Source organism: Orussus abietinus, unplaced genomic scaffold, assembly GCF_000612105.2.
Source record: "Orussus abietinus isolate OABI.00-Male unplaced genomic scaffold, Oabi_2.0 scaffold6, whole genome shotgun sequence".
In the NCBI taxonomy this organism is placed as follows: Eukaryota; Metazoa; Arthropoda; class Insecta; order Hymenoptera; family Orussidae; genus Orussus; species Orussus abietinus.
Window position 1 is genome coordinate 358416 of NW_019396002.1, and position 14773 is coordinate 373188.

A 14773-nucleotide genomic window follows, 5' to 3' on the forward strand; every position below is an offset into this window, starting at 1 on the left:
TATTTTTCCCTGAAACGAACTTACGGCCACGCGTTATGTCAAGATTGAACAACAGCTTTTCATTTCTTACTTTTAACTTCCTGACTACGAGTCGAGAAAGCCTGGAAATTAACGCGTCGTTCCAGACAATCATTAGAAAGTCCAACATCGGGATTGCATCCCGGGTGTTCCTGGGTAGCGGGGTTTAATCTCGAAATCCCAGGATTGCAGTTTCTGTTTGAGACCGGATGCCCTGAGACGGGAAGGGTGCCCTCTTTCCTGGGAACCGCCCCTATTGACGCTGAATTACTCCCTTGCTTTATACTCCGCACCTATCCATCCACGGTTCGAAGGTCCAGAAGGGGTCAAATTCGGGAGTCCGGTCGCTTCCGGAATCCCCCTCTTTCTTCATCCCTCCGGAAGAAGACTCTCTCCCCTAGCATCCTCTGCGCCTCGTTAAGCCCGAACTCATTTCCGAGGCGTGCTAGACCGTTTCAGGGAGTCCCAAGTATTTCCTCACTGTCGGCATTAAGGTGATATGAAAGTGTGATATGTACCTACCAAAAAGTCCAAATATATCTTAAACTTTTCTCAAAACTGGGTGCTCCGAATTATCTGAAACTTTAACACGTGATTATGGAGGCTCCAAGGAAGAACGCGCTGCCTGTGAAATTTCATTTCTCGAAGAAAAATATCTTTCTTTGCTTCTTGTCCGAGATAAATGCAAAATTTTTCGCGAAAAATGAAATTTCACGAGCAGTGCGCTCTTTCTTAGAGCCTCCATTATCACGTGTTAAAGTTTCAGGTGATTCGGTGCACCCAGGTTGGAGAAATGTTTTATAAATATGTTGACTTTTTGGTACGTATATATCATACTTTTATATCGCTTTAATTCTTTGAAGAAGGCCAAAATAACTCTTCCCCTTGAAGAAATAATATATTCTGACGTGATAGGGAATATGCGGATTAAATTTATTGGAATATTTCGTTATGCTTAATAAACGTCATATAACAAATTATATTCATGGTGGCAATATTTTTTACTAACAATAATAAGTTGTATATCGTTTATTTGACTGAGTAGTAACAACAATTGCTTTTGATTACTGCCACAGATTTATTTGCTAATTTTGCAAGCAATTCTTTTAAAGCAAGCTCTCCTAGGGTTACATTTCTACAGGTCGGTTGCACCAACTGTAATTCGCGTGAACTTCCTTAACTAGGATTAGCTATTCTCGGATTAGTGAAATTCGTGTTCCACCGAGAAAGATTAAGCTAACCGAAGATTACTGTTAGGTAATCACCCGAATTCGGGCGAGTAATCCCAATCACGCGTTAAGTAATCCTTGATTAAGGATTCTAACTCGAATGTTGGCGCAACCGACCGAACGTTTGTTACAATTGCAAACACTTTTCTCATTAACACAATTATTACAATAGTAGGAGTGAAACTTAAACGTCATTGCTATCATTTGCCAAAAATGCAAATGTATTTCCTGCCACGAACATAAAAAACGGGAAAAAAGTTATGAAGAAAATGGTTCGATATTACGACGCAACGGGACTGATTAGAGAAACACGAGACATAACGAGAGAGATAAGGGAAATGGAGAAATAAAATGAATCGTGTGGAAGTAATCGCAGAAGTTGAGGTGGTGAAGAAGAAAGCATATCCGTGCATTTCGTCCATCGAGCGAGGAATAGCCATGAATAATTTCCGTCGAGTTAATATTCGATATCGGGGAAGAGTACCGATAACAATCCATCGGCAATCAAACGTCGAATACGTGACGCGCATTTCATACATGACACGCGTGAAATAACGTCGGAGCTTCCAGTTAGAGCAGTTTCGTCGTGAAATGGGTGCACCGCCGTGAAACGTGACCATGGCGGCCGGCCCCTTATCAGGGGTGCCCGGCCTAACGCGTCCTGACCTAATCTAACCTGGAGAACGTGCCGCACCCCTGGCTGCCGAGGTGTCCTGGACGTACAATGCGCCGGCAAATTCCCGGCCGAGCTTTTTCGCATTCGAAAGGAAGGACTCGCCCCCGTGGGCGAGCCTTCGGGCAGGTTGGCGAAGCTCCACGTCGAGCTTCTCGGGGCTTAATCACTCCGTGGGGTGTACTATGATAGCGCGTCCTCGCGCAGCGCTCGGGGCTGCACCGGGTAAATCCTTAGATATTGTCGATCCTGCCGGCGACCGTTTCCGGATTACCGTGAGAAATTGGTATTGCTCGCGCGGATTGTGTCGTCCCACCCTTGATGGCTGGACACGTCGTCTTCGTAGCCGGGGAGATATCCGCCTTCGAGTCGAAGAACATCTTCTCGTTTACCGGACGCTTCTCAGGGGTAAGATTTGGACTGCTCGCTGCTGCGAAAACCTGCTTTTGTTGATTTAATAAGTATTTTCTCCAGGATAAAGGAGATTGGGAATAGTCGTTACAAGGGGTAAGACGTTACAGTGGGTTATCAAAAGCCTCCGCTAGGTGCAGCGCGTCCACCTCGACACGCCACGTGGCTCGTTCGACAGACGTCCATCACTCATAGTTTGGTTAAGAATGCTTCGAGAGAATGTCTGATACGTCGCTTTTTATATTTTACCGTGGACAAACTGAATTTTTTCAAGGTGCGATCACGGAGTGGTGTTACTTGTAAATCTACGGTCTTATCCGAAAATCTAAATAAATCACGGGTTTTAATTACCTTTCTTTCTCCTTTGTTGTTTTCTATAGCATCATGCATGCATTTAACATAATTACGTACGTTTAAGAATTTGCCCCGCTCTGTGGGGCAAGTTGTACACTTTGTAGAGGAGAAGAAATTCAATTTTAAGTACGTTAAAGGATTGATATAGAAATTGGACTCAAGAATTTATCGATAATGAACATTTCAATTATCCAGATTTTGTAGAAGACTCGTGAAAAATGATTAAGCTCGAGATGCAACAATCAGCCCCGGTCTTTCCTCCTGGGAAAACCGCGAGCGATTGCGCACAACCGGCGGCAATTATGCTGATTCTGGAGGGTCGGTATTAATTCCAGGTCGAAGATCAACTTTTTACCGCACCGGGCAGCGCGATGCACGCGGTGAGTCCGTGCATATTTCTTCTGTTATTGCAGGATCATAACGTAAGTGCGCTTAAAATAGCCCAAGGAAATGATAGCGATTGGCGTCGTCTTCGGTCCCGAGACGGATTTTGGATCGCGTCGGTAATACTCATCGGTATGCAATTAATGATTAACAAAAAATGTTCGCCCTTGCCGAGCTCGTTACGATTAGTGGCAGGCAAATGGATACAATTAGGCGAACCGATAACCGCGAGGAATAGGAAATGACGGGCGATAAATCGATTACACGATCGGCGATATTTCCATATCGGGATCGACGGCGGATGCACGGTGCAGGGCCGCTCCTTACGAGCGAGTGGCACGGAAAGGACGTCGGGCAGAAAACTGGTGTCGCGGGTGTCGCTAGGGCGCCGACGCGGGCCAGGCGAGCGTCGCGACGCCGCTCGTCGCGGCGCTTCCCCATCGGGGCCGTCCAGTGCATGTTCGCCCTGGAAACCGTGCGCCTCGCGTTAACTCGTTCACCCGCAGCCTTCTGCCCTCCGACCGTATCTCCGAGCGGCGCGATGCGTGGGCTCCGGACGTGATATGAGATAACACACGTGAGATAAGACATGCCGGTGGTACATCCCCCGGAAAAGCGTCCTTTCCTCGCGGGCTTTGCCAGCCGACGCTTCGCGCGACTTCGGGGAGACTTCGCTATAAATGGGATACGTCTATTTTCTTTCACGCGGACTGCTCTCGGGACGTGATTTGATACGTGATAAGGTTACTCGGTGGAACGTCCCTTGAAAGATTATCCTTACCTCGTGGGACTCGACAGTCGACATCGCGCGAGAATACTGACAATGGGATAGGGCCTTTCGTACAGAGATTTTCAACGTATGCTCTTGAAATGCCGAACGAGGCGTGATATGATATCACCCGCGAGATGTCTTGAAAGATTCCTATTTCTTTTTTTTGTGCCGGACTTGACAGTTAGTGATTTGCGCAATTTTGAGGAGAATTCGGTAAAAGTGGAATAGGTCATTTCATAGGGGGATTTTTAATGTTTACATTTAATATGAGATACGGGACGCGATGTGATATCACCCGCGAGATGACACGGTGTAGCATCTTCTAAAAGACTATTCCTTCTTTCCGGAACTTGACGATTGATGATTTGCGCGATTTCTTGAAACATTCGGTATTAACGGCATTGGTCATTTTATACAACGAGTTTTAACGGTTATACTTGACGTGTGACAGAAGATGTGACGAGATATCACATCCGAGATTAAACGGTGGTACATCCCCTGCATGAGAATTTCCTTTTTCCGGTATCCGGCAGTTGACACATCGCGACTTCGGGGGGATTTCTCCAAAGAAGAAAAAGGTCGCTTTATAACGCGATTTTTAACGCGTGCTGCTCTAGAATTGAGATATGAGGCGTGACTAAGGTCACGCGTGAGATAACACGTGTCGGTGGTACAACCCCTTTTTCGCGGGGCTTCCCAACCGATTCGTCCGACCTCACGTAGAATTAACTAAAAGTGGGATAGGTCTTTATAAAGCGCGATTTTTGAAACGAACTGCTCTCGAAATTTCAATTTTGAGTCGAACACGAGTGACGCAAATCGCTTATGAAAATTAAACGCTGAGCGTAATCATAAGAAAGATCAATCCGCAGATTGTATTTATCCGATAGAAAGGAAACGTTGGTTCTTCATTTGTTCACGTTTTGGAGGAATGGATGCGCTGCATAGATTAAGTTAATGTTTTGGACGCTTTGAGGGCTAAAAAGCTTTTTTAAGCACTGCTTTTACCGGAACATGTGCTCCGGTTATCATGCCTCCTGGTGAAGCCGCTACTTTGGCGCGGAGTAGTGCGGATTCTCTTTTTAGGAACTCTCTTATTTCATCTCGTTGATGCATGATAACGTGTCGGAAGTAATCGGGGCGTTACTTCTGTGAGAGGTTGGAAACAGTTCGCCTAAGTTGTGTCCATCGTACAACGTCAATCCGTGGAACGAATTTTACGACGGTTGTTAGAACGGGAAAGAATAAAAGTGACGACGTACAAACTCCTCGCGACTTCAAGACCATTCCTAATTCTTCTCCCTCAAAATCACGACGCAATACTCATAATAATTAATGCAGCGCATCCCCGAAACTATTTCTTCTTCAAAGATAGGAACAATCCAGGGAATTCTCATTTCTTTAGACGGCACGACCACTCTCGTTAAACTGCAGTACTTGAAATGGAAATCATTCCAAGGATCGTGTTTTCCGAAAATTTGGCGACGGTAATCCATCTGGTAGACAAAAGTTCCTGCCCTCCACCAGAGTCGGGCTTTGAATACGAGTACAGAGATCGCGAGGTGATGTATTCGATGGTTTTCGTCGGATCGTGACGGCTCCATCATGTTTACCCCTTTTATCACTGCTGCAACAGGAGCTTTTAAGCCGGCAACATTTTTGAGATCAATCAGCGTTTCGATCATTTGTCGTACCGCGAGTCCACCGTGCGATAATATCATCCGACGAGCGCACTCCATGATTGATGGGTCCATACATCTAACGCTCCCACGGCCGTGTTTATCAGCATTATAAAATTTAATCCAGATGTTAAAAACAATACCAGTCCGATCCGATACGAGCCCACCACCCTGGATATTCCAAAGAATTCCAGAGAACAAGACAGGGTTACAATTAATACGATTGCAAGGGTAGGGCTTATCTCATCATATTTTGATACGTATTCCAATATCGCGTGGGGTATCATTTCCGCGTCAGAATCTGCGCATGAATATCTCTATCTCCCGGTACAGTGGTTTCCACGTAATTTCGTAATGCTCCTGTAAGTATATAGGTATCCAATGAGGGCATACCTGGACACGTACGTAACGTGTGCATTACCGTATGCCATGCACTGCATGCGCCGCTGATACCATCCTACCGCAATGAAAGGTACGGTTCGATTCAGCGATGCGAAAGCGAACTTTTGGAATTCGAGATCAGTCGGGGAAGTTCGAAGCTTCGGAAGTTCGGGGCCGGGGGAAGTCGTGGGGAGGCCCGTGAGAAATGATTTCCGGGACGAAGGGTGACGGCCGCAAATAAAGATTAATGCCTCGAAACAGCCTTGGCGCTTCGTCAACGTTGTACCTCGACTTTCCGGACCGAGTACTGCCCAACGGGACGCGGATCGATCCTACGATCATTATCCTCCCTTATTTCGCGAATTATTTCCTTTGGCGGCAGCCATCGATCACTCGCGGCTATGACGCGAGCGATTGCGATCGGAGCACATGTTACGTCCGTGCCGGTAATAGATAGAAAGTACCCGCTGCAGAATGGCTCTGTGCGGAAAGTACAGGCCAGATTCGACGGCCTGATTTCGTCAGGGAATGAACAAAAAATACAACGGAAGATCAACGGTTGAGATATCGAGGTCACTTTTAATTTTCGACCGTGTATTTTTTGGGTAATTGCGTCACGACCGAGTGTCATACCTGTCCCGATCTGTATTGGGTCCTTCCATAAGTTCCTGGATAGTTATTTTGCCGTGAATTTATTTTTTTTCTTTTTAGAAAAAATTCCATGGTTAAATAAAATTGTCGGGGGGGGTGAAAAGAGGTGATAAGCAGTGCCGGGGAATATTTTGTTATTAATGAATACGCGGTTTGTTTCGTTATATCATCGACTGAACCGTAATATTTACGTGGAATCCATGTAAACACAAGATGGTGAAATACACGTTGAGAAATAGTGTAAAACCTTTGGCTGTAACCGTGTAAAGTGTTTTGCAAAAAAAACTCGTTTTACACTTTCTACTTCCCGCCTTTTAATGACAAATTCGAAGTTGGTATAACGTTTATTTTACGTTTATTAAACTATCGTTTCAGTAGTGTAACATGAATGTCGTTTGAGCATAGTCCATGTACGTAAAATAATCGTTCATAATCGTTTATTATACGTTAAAATGAAGTTTGAAACATTACGTTAATATACACGTTTCTTCTTCACGATTTTGTCTATACCTATTTCGACCAAAAGGTTTCGATGAGCTGGAGGAAAATGATACCGCTAAATAAATTTAACAATTATTATACGAAAACTCGAAACATTAATTGAGAAAAAATTATTAAACTTTAGAAATAATTTCAAGTTAAAATTTTCAAAGGTGTCTTTTGACACCTTTGGTAGAAATAGTGGCCCTCTGGACGAAGTCTCCCCGAAATCGAGGTAAAAAGTGGCTTTTCCGAAACTCATGCCGCGTCTCCGATTTCTAAGGTAGAAGTAGGATAGAAGAGGCAACTGCGGCTGCTTAACAAGATTGAAAATGAGAGTCCCCCTGATTCTGTTGGGAGGAATCGTGGTACTTTCGGTCGCGGTGGCGAGGGCTTTGTCGTGCGTGTGTGCGCCCCTGGAATGTGATTTCCTCACCGAGGAGGACTGCCCCGGAGGACTCACCTGGGATCCCTGCAAGTACGTATTTTCCGAGCAATCCCGCCAGTTCCACTTAATTTTGAGGCCGTTATTAGATCCGCAATCCTCTCTCTGCATTTTCTATTCAATTTCGAAATTTTACTGCCACCGAAATTCATCACAGAGAAATTCATCGTTGCGTTGAGTCTCGTTTAATTGTGGACGAGGAATAAATTTTACGTTGATTTTAAGTATTGGTGAGGGATGTCATGACACAGGTAGGATAAGATACTGTCATTGACACGATGCAAATGAGGTTTGGGTCGCTGGAGACCTCGGTAAAAAAGGAAACTAATATTTGCATGCCGGACATATTACCTACTTGAAAAATGGAAGAAATGGAAGGCAAGGGAGAGAGGAAAATTGCTGAATATGAGAGAGACGGGCGGATAAAGGGTTGTCATGTCGCTCCGACGAAAGCGCATATAGGGGTAATTAGGACACTTGGAGTACAAGGGAAAGATATATGGAGTGCGATCATATGTGGTTACTCTCGCGTGTTAATGTAAGCTCGTTATGTATACAAGGGTCTGAAAACGTCGTCGCAGCGATTAGAAAACTTTCTACAATTTGGTTACAATCGCAAATGGTTGTTTCCGTCACCCCAAGTTTTTATACACTGTACAGCGCGATCTCAAAAGTTTCATCCGAAAAATGAATTTCAATTTCTTTCTGGCTTTAAGTTTTCACTTCGAGAGATTTACGAACGTATATGTATTATGTTATATATATGCTAGGATATTTCAATATGCAGGGCGCAATGTTATCCGTCTCCATTTGATTCGAAAGCAGATTAGAAGATTTTCCTAGGATCTAGGACGCGATATTCTGACTTCTGTTAGAACGAGGTCCAATTTTAGGTTTCTGAAGTGCTGACACGTTCAAAGAATGGAAACCCTTAGGCGAACGTTTTATAGAAACTTCTGCCTTGACGGAAATTCTCTCCTACTGCCCACTCCTGACGAGACCCTGACGAGACCCTGACGAGACCCTGACGAGACCCTGACGAGACCCTGACGAGACTCCGTCGAGACCTCGAGCTAATCGAAAATGATACGACAACCTATTGACTTGATCACTTCACCTTCTATTTCGGAATTACTCTAATTTCGACATTGGACGAATTGAGGTATTAACGTCTGTCGAAATTTCTTTAATTCCGGAGACACGAGGGGTCAAATCCGTCCGTCATCAAATTTTAATCTTTCACCTCAGTTATTATTCCACTCCGATCTCTGGAAATCCTTCCTAATCTGTCTCTGCTTCCGTTTCCCGTTTCTCGTCAGACGTCTTCGTTTAATAATTATTTATTCCCATACCAGGACGCAACAGGAAGCACGGGTGTATAGCAATTACTTATACGCAATTTCGCTCATTATTAAGAGCGCAACAAAGCACTCGCGGCGAAATGAACGTCGATGCGGCAATTAACAAACTTTTATAATAAGGCGGGATTTATGAGCGATACTGTAATAAAAGTTTCGACCCAACAATCGAGACCTGCTTCCATTCTGAAGCGTCCGTTGCAGGAGCGGTGTAGCCGCTAGTTAATCGAGTCAAAGTCAGCCGGTATATAATAATCAGATTCAATACAAATTTGCTTCATTCATGAAAAGTTTACTCTTATCAAATAAAAATCTATCCATCGCATGGAAACATTCGCGGGGGAAACTTTCGTCGTGGTAATTGAGCGTTTTTCTTTTTTGACCAAGTCTTCTCTGATGAACATTGCGGTCGCCGTACGGGCCAAAGAACAATGCACAACAATATTCGCTAAAAACGTGGGCAGAAAGAAGAATTTGTTACAAAATATACTTGTAAATCGGTAAATCCCAATATGTTTAGTTCAATTTCATAATTACGTGTTATCAGCCAGAGCTCCTTGCGACAATCGAGAAAGTAGTAGGTACTATTACTACTACAGTACCCAGAGTTAATCCACTAATTCTAAAGTAAATGAAGCTGAAGCTTGTGGAGCTTCCATGTATTCGATTATTTCTTTTATGCGTAAATAAGGTCTAACAATTTGTGGCAATTTAGAGTACATAATGGATTTGGAGAAAAAATCGTCGCGGTTATCGAGATGTCGGCAGGCTTTATGTTTGCGTAGCAAATGTTCACCCATCGCTACATTTAGACATGTCCGTGTTCATATTTTCCCATTGCATGCATCCTGTCGGTTGATTTTCTATCGATTTCCAGAACAGTTGCCCGCGGAACTGTGTTAAGACAATCATTTCTTTTATGTGTAAATAAGGTCTAACAATTTGTGGCAATTTGGAGTACATAATGGATTTGGAGCGAAAATCGTCGCGGTTATCGAGATGTCGGCAGGCTTTATATTTGCGTAGCAAATGTTCACCCATCGCTACATTTAGACATGTCCGTGTTCATATTCGCCCATCGTGTGCATCGTGTCGGTTGATTTTCTATCGATTTTCAAAACAGTTTCCCGCGGAACTGTGTTAAGACAACCATATCTTTTATGTGTAAATTAGGTCTAACAATTTGTGGCAATTTGGAGTACATAATGGATTTGGAGCAAAAATCGTCGCGGTTATCGAGATGTCGGCAGGCTTTATGTTTGCGTAGCAAATGTTCACCTATCGCTACATTTAGACATGTCCGTGTTCATATTTGCCCATCGCGTGCATCCTGTCGGTTGATTTTCTATCGATTTCCAGAACAATTGCTCGCGGAACTGTGTTAAGACAATCGCGGTGCCCGCAATTGCGCCGTGCGTTATTGCGCGGGGCGAATCGACCGCGCTAATTTGCACGTTGCTTTTGCTTTAGCAGGTTGTTTCGGTAATTAGACGCGTAATCCGATGTCACTTTACAGTAAGTCGTCGAGTTTTACGAGTTCCCCATTTTTCCGGCTCGATGGAAGCGCGAATTGAGTAAAAAAAAATCGATACGATAATCTCTAAAGTCTAAGATTACTATATAAATTAATCAAGGATTATGAACATCGCTGATATTCGACGATTCGAATTAATACCGCGGATGCATATATTCCACGGGAACGGATTTTCCAGGAAAAGATTTTCCCTGGGTAGGGAACAAGATAAGCATTGAACAAACAGTGTATTATTTGAACAGCAGGCCACGTGTATGTTTTTACTCCCAGGGAACGAATGGTTTCCCTGAAAACATGGATCTTGATTGAAGTAAACTCCAACCCGGGTAAACATTCGTTGTCTACGGGATATTTGATCACCGAACTGGGCACTTAATTGTAAAGCTTTTCCTCCGGGGATGAAGAACGTTCCTTCGATAAATATTTTTTCAGGGAAATTTCTATCGACGCGTTGATACGTTACGGGTAAACCGTTGCGCAACAATAATTTCCCTCGACTTCTAGGCGGGTTTTCTTTTCATTTTTGGAGGGAAGTTTACACGGTTTATGAAACGACCGGGGGAGGGAGTGGATCTGTTATTCCGCGAGTTTTTTAAGACGCTGCATTACATAATCGCATTATTTCCCGGGCTAGCGAGTACGCCTACTTTTCGCCGACCCTCGAGGGAGGCACAAAAGAACACCGCGAAGGAGAATATTGCGTAAAAGGCCCTTTTCCCAGGGCAGTGTTACAATTTAATTCCCGCATTTGGCTTTTGAAGCCTCGGGGACGCGAGTTTACGGGCCGCGAAACTCCCTTAATTTTCCACGTCTTTTTTTTAACCCCCTACAAAATGTGGCGCGATTAAAACCGCGCGAGGCGAAAGGACGACCGGAAGGATGATCGTTCGCTTTCCGCGTGGCCGTTTGCGACTTCCGGATTTCTCGTAAGCTCAATTTTTTCGCCGCCTCGAGATGCGGCGAAGAAGCTGTCGGATGTATTCGAGGCGCTTGCCTCAAAACGGCGAAATTGGGTTCCGAGATGGTCCCCGGTGGAGGAGGCTACTTTGCCAAAGATTTCATTCTTTCCGCGAGGCCACTCGAGATTCAATAAAGTTTACCTTGTCGAGGTGTTCTCGCTGAAATTTCAAGCACAAACCGGCGAGGTGCGATATAAAGCGCGCACCATCTCCGGCATAAATTTGTGGGAAAGTGCGATGAAATGAGAATCTTAGTCGCCCTCTCTGACATTTTCTGGTCAAATTAGACGGTGGCTGGGAGGACCTCGTTGCAAGCTGGCGGCGCCGCTAAAATTCAATAAAGTCCCAGTCGTCAAAGTATTCATCCTGATAAGAACCGACGTAGAAATATGGGCCGCGACCCTGGTACCGCGGTTTACTCGTAAATTTTTACAACGCCCGATAACAAGGGGATTCGCCGTTTTGTTCGAGTTTTACGTAAAGATCGGAGCGCGGTTACGAGGATGTTGTTTCTCACCGAATTTCCATATTTTTCCCACGACTGGAGCGTCGGTGCGATCTTGTTGGAACTGCGGAGCGTAAACCGTCGACGGCCAGCAATGAGATAGCAACGGCAGCGTAAATTTATGTAGGGGAGAACAAGATGTTCCCTATGAACACCAATTGAAGCTGCGTCCAACGTGTACGTAGAATGCGCCAGTGCACATTGCTCTTAATTAAGTAAAGTGTAAAAAATACGCGCTCTTAAGGACACGTGTTCAAAGAGTATATAACGAGAATAGAAAATTAAGATAAACGCGAAGAAGTAACAAAATTCCAACTCAAGTCGCCTTGTCGATTAAACGTAATTCGCACGCAGTTTCAATGAAGGGCCATTTTATCTCGTAGAATCAAATTATGGTCCTGCATTTGAACGAGCTAAATTACTTAAGGGCGCAGTTCTAACTAGACCGTTTCACTAGAATTCCGTAATTAAACCATTTACTTGATTAAAGTACGATTTAATTAAATCAGCGGAATTTATTAGTGCCTAACTGTACCGTTTTTAATTGAACTTTTGGGTGATTTCGTGATCGGCTGGTTTGCATTCAAGGGAGGAAAGAATCATTTTTCATACTGTGAAGGTTAGGATGAATTTAAGGGGAAAGGAACATGTTTTAGGGGATGTTGGGGGCGTATTTGGACCCGTCTTAAGCAGTAAAATATTAAAATAAATAACGACTTAAAGCCGATAATTAGTTCGTTTCTTGACCCGGAAGCCGCCTGTCTCGGGATCTCGTTTCTGATACCATAAAGGTGCGTCATTGTCATTTTATTCTCTAATAAAATATTCACGGGACAAGGGAGGAGTGGAGGCGAGTTAGTGGCCCTGTCACGAAGAAAAATGATTCGGAAGGCGGTCGTGGAAAATTTCATTTTTACCCTGCAAAGGGGACGTCACTCGTTCCCCTTGTGAGAACGCGCAAATGAACGCTATAACTTACGTCACCTGGTATTCGGTGCGATACCGAGGGCAAATACAAAATAAGTAATTTATTTTCCATTAACATTTTGATAACTCCTCGGAATCAAAATACTAACAATTAGTGTTCACACACCTCAATCCACGCGTACATTCGGAGGCCTTATTTAACTCGGGTTAATCCACTAACAATAAGTATAAAATCACATTCTCTGTCTCTGTAATGTTCCATTTTTACGATATTCTAAATTGTTCAAGCCAGGTTCTGAAACTCATAATTTTCGATTCTAAGCCTTCAAGAAGCGTAAAACATCGAAAACGTGCCCGGACCAAGCCATGTTGGTTCAAGTCCACGATAAATAAATAAATTTCTGACGAAAAATGACATTTCGTGAGTTTCAGGACCTACATTAGGGCCTCCATATTCCCCTTGTAAAATCTGAAACGAATCGGTACCCTCAATTTGTTGAATACTTTCCCCAACGATTTGACGTCTCAGATACATCTAGGTTGACTCTTTCATATCACCTTAGAGTCTTTTTTTATCACACTCGGTGAATAAGTTAGGTATCTTTCGGTATAAATTTTGCAGAAATCATCGCCCCGGCCCCTTACCAGTTATTCCAGGGTGCTAATAAATTTGCACGACTTCTCGTCTTAGTTTCATTCGGCGTGGCGCACGTCTTCGTGCCGTCCGTTTTCGCTCGGCAAGCTGCCAGTTCCGCTCTCTCGGCGCGTTACCCCCGAGGCGGCTCTGGGAATGCATCCCCGGGTTCTTAAATTCTCGAATTCTCGAATTCCTGTCTCGGGGGGGGAGGAGGCTCCCAAGAGTTCCCTCGCAACTCCGCTCTCCCGCGAGCGAAATAAACCCGCGCTTTTATTTTCGCCGCGCGGTGCGACGCCGCGACGCCTCTTTTCTGCGGCGCATCTCATTCGAATTCAGACCACCGGAGACCGGTCCTGTTTACGCGACGAGAGGCGGCTACGTAACTCGTATAATTGCGTTACATAAAAAAGCTCGCCCGCCTCGCAAGGCGGGCACCGGTTCCCCTTTCTCCTCGCGGCAAGGGACACGCAATGCGCCTCCACGCATTCGGGAAAAACCGTCGAGCGCAATCGACGCGCGAACTCCACCTACGAGAGGTGGAGGACCCGCGAGTGGAAACCTTTTCACTGAATTTCGAGAGCCGAAGGGGAGTCCCGAAGGGGTGTCACAGAAGCCGAGGACCAGGGGAGGAAGAAAGGCTCTCGCTTGGAGTCAGAAGGGAAATGAAAGTCAAATGGAGTCGTGCCTTTATCGCTCGTAGTCGAATGAATGATAAGACCGGCGTACTTACAAACACTAATAATAACTGATAACTATAGCGTTGAGGATTTTTAATACATCCACGAGAAGTGAAAGATCTAACGTTGCATGTCTCGGTATTACGTGAAATAATAAATTCTGTACATATCATAGACGCGAGAAAAAAATTGACGTAACACATTGAAGCTTAAATTATATCCAGCAATTTAGGACAAAATATATCGTGTTCGGTTTGACGCGGCAGGTTATATTTCGCAGATAATAACCTGATAAGCGCGTTGTGGCAATATTGTGCTGTAAGGCTTTCAGTATGCGCTTGTATATGTATTTCGCGCGAAATTCTCCCGCGATTCTTAATACAAGGCATTTTTTTAGAGAAATCTGCCTGGAGTCGGATACGAAATGGAACTCGATCTAAGTCGTGCCTTTATTGTTCGGCGTTGAATGAATGATAAGTACGACGCCCTTCCAAATGCCAATAATAATAAAAATGATTATAACACCTTTGACGAATTTTGTACATATCATAAACGTGACAAAAAATTTGACGTAAACGTTAAAGCTTAAATTATATCGAGGAATTTAGGACAAAATACATCGTGTTCGGTTTGACGCGGCAGGTTATATTTCGCAGATAATAACCTGATAAGCGCGTTGTGGCAATATTGTGCTGTAAG

At 44.3% G+C, this 14773-nt stretch overlaps 1 protein-coding gene across 1 annotated transcript in view; it reads left to right on the forward strand.

Annotated features, from left to right (window-relative positions):
- The first annotated feature begins 3536 nt into the window (after positions 1-3536).
- Positions 3537-14773, forward strand: part of LOC105704429 (cysteine-rich motor neuron 1 protein) — a 51142-nt gene continuing 39905 nt past the window's right edge. The window contains exons 1-2 of the mRNA XM_012433644.1: positions 3537-3646; positions 7320-7510. Coding sequence (XP_012289067.1) covers positions 7365-7510 — 146 coding nt within the window. The 5' untranslated portion in view covers positions 3537-3646; positions 7320-7364. The remainder of the gene's footprint in view (positions 3647-7319; positions 7511-14773) is intronic.